Source organism: Acipenser ruthenus, chromosome 54, assembly GCF_902713425.1.
Source record: "Acipenser ruthenus chromosome 54, fAciRut3.2 maternal haplotype, whole genome shotgun sequence".
Classification (NCBI taxonomy): domain Eukaryota; kingdom Metazoa; phylum Chordata; class Actinopteri; order Acipenseriformes; family Acipenseridae; genus Acipenser; species Acipenser ruthenus.
The window spans coordinates 6,654,619-6,656,976 of record NC_081242.1 but is presented as its reverse complement, the minus strand read 5'-3'; the positions used below and the strand labels follow the sequence as shown (position 1 = coordinate 6,656,976).

At 40.7% G+C, this 2,358-nt stretch overlaps 1 gene segment (V, D, J or C); it reads left to right on the top strand.

Moving 5' to 3' along the window:
- Positions 1-1,144: 1,144 nt before the first annotated feature.
- LOC131723253 (immunoglobulin heavy variable 5-51-like) lies at positions 1,145-2,055 on the top strand. The segment is given in 3 exon segments: positions 1,145-1,228; positions 1,345-1,657; positions 2,046-2,055. Coding segments are annotated over 3 exon segments (369 nt in total).
- Positions 2,056-2,358: the final 303 nt, after the last annotated feature.

The following is a 2,358-nucleotide window of genomic DNA, read 5'->3' as shown; positions in this document are numbered from 1 at the left end:
TCACAGGTTCTGCTTTCTTTTTCATGGTTGAGTTGTGGTAGATCAACCATGAAATGTCTGTCTGTTAGAACACCAGACCACACTTTCTACAGGAAAATACAAACTGTAAAAGCGACCATGCTGAGATTGTTACCCCCCCCCCCCCCTCCCCCCTCCCTCCCCACCAGGTGTAATTTAGAACTTTATTCATTACACAAAACATCTCGGCTAAAAGCTCAAACACTTTTTCATGGTCCTCCCTACTGACAATCCCAGCTGCTGCTGGGGAGTAATCAGGTTTGGTTAATTTACCAATACTTGGTGGAGGGAAGTATTAAAATAGGTAGAGCCTCTAAGTTAGTAAATACCAGAACACACTATTGACATGTCCAGTGGCTTCCTCCAATATTCCAGAGTGCAATCCATCATAAATGGATACCATGTGAAAGGGCTGCAGTTCCATTGTCTGCCAATAGATGACGATGTCCTCAAAGGAAAGGTTCACATGTGTTTTAAAAGAATGATCTATAAAAAGGTTATTTTCTCAATCTAAGTCAAACTGCTATTTCCACTGGAGTATCTGAACAATAAGCAACCTCCCTCCTTTATAATCAACACGTCCAGGCAGTCAGCTTATTCTTTAGAGTGAAGGATTTTATTCCATCTTAATAACAATCCTCACCTCTCTTTACCAGGAAAAATAAAGACACAAACCCCAGAAATCAATGTGTTCAAATCTCTTCCCATCTGTCTGTCTAATGAATAGATAGCCCATTATAAAACACTATAGCCTGCTAGTACTAATAGTACACTAAACCTATAATGTTTTTACCCAGGTATATTTGCAGAGTATTGCTTTTTTTTGTAAGGGACATGTCATTCTAAAGTGAAGCATCTAAATGGAAGCAGTCAGTTACAGAATTGGATTGTGTGTTTCTGTCTTATCAGTATTTATTACACGATGAACTGTTTATTCAGAGACTCTTCAATGCTCCTCCTCTACACAATTGTTGCCTAATGATCCATTGAACTGTTTGCTGTTTTATATGAAAAAATCACAGCTCCATTTGAATGCACTGCACACAAAGCCTCTATGCAAAGCAGGTGGCAGCTCCTCTCTACTTAAATACCTGAAGCAGCTCTCAGTGTTAGTCTGAGGAGAGACTGAAGCATCTGATACAGTAGAAGCCAAGCCTTCAAACAATGCGTTTCCTGAGAGATTTACTGCTGCTCTGTATGGGTTTGCAGTGTAAGGAATCACAATCTAATATGAGAAACCAATTCTAATCAAAATTATTATTATTATTATTATTATTATTATTATTATTATTATTATTACAACTTGTGTGTGTTTGTTATTTTCAGATGCAGGCTGTGCTGAGGTTATAACCCAGCCCATTTCAGAAGTCGGAAAGCCAGGAGAATCTCTCAAGCTGTCTTGTAAAATCTCTGGATACTCTTTGACTGACAGCAGTAGCTGGTACGCCACAGGCTGGATTCGTCAGCCCCCCGGGAAAGCACTGGAGTGGCTGAGTACTATCTACTATGATGCAGATACACGCTATGCATCATCAATCCAGGGCCGGTTCACAGTCAGCAAGTCTGATTCCAGCAGCACTGTGTTCTTACAGATGAACAGCCTAAAGACTGAAGACTCTGCCGTGTATTACTGTGCTCGAGGCCCACAGTGAGGAAGTGCAATGCAGGACTCGTACAAAAACTATTCCATTAGATACATGTGCATAGAAAGAGGAAGTGTGACTGGTAACTGGTATTCTGATCTCTACATGAACTTCATGAAGTGCATCAAACTTTATTAAATGTGTTCAAAAGAATGAACATAAAGAGAGCCCCTGATATTATTGAGTCGGGTCACAGAGCTGAGGCCTGTGTGGAACACAGTTCTATTGTCTCTACAGAGAAGCTGTTCAGGATCAGTTCTGTTGGAAGGACTGGCTCACTCTTTCAGCTCCAGGACTCTTTGTTGTGTAGTAATGATTTGTAACAGCACAGGCTGAACCTTTAATTTAGTTAAGCTATTAATTTTTTTTCATCATTTTTTGCAGTTGTGCTTAATGTATTATGTCCATAGCCTATATATTATTATTTGTTTATTTAGCAGATGCCTTTATCCAAGGCGACTTACAGAGACTAGGGTGTGTGAACTATGCATCAGCTGCGGAGTCACTTACAACTACGTCTCACCCGAAAGACGGAGCACAAGGAGGTGAAGTGACTTGCTCAGGGTCACACAATGAGTCAGTGGCTGAGGTGGGATTTGAACCAGGGACCTCCTGGTTACAAGCCCTTTTCTTGAACCACTGGACCACACAGCCTCCATATTGATGCGTAACAAGTTTAGAGTGAATTCACTAAACA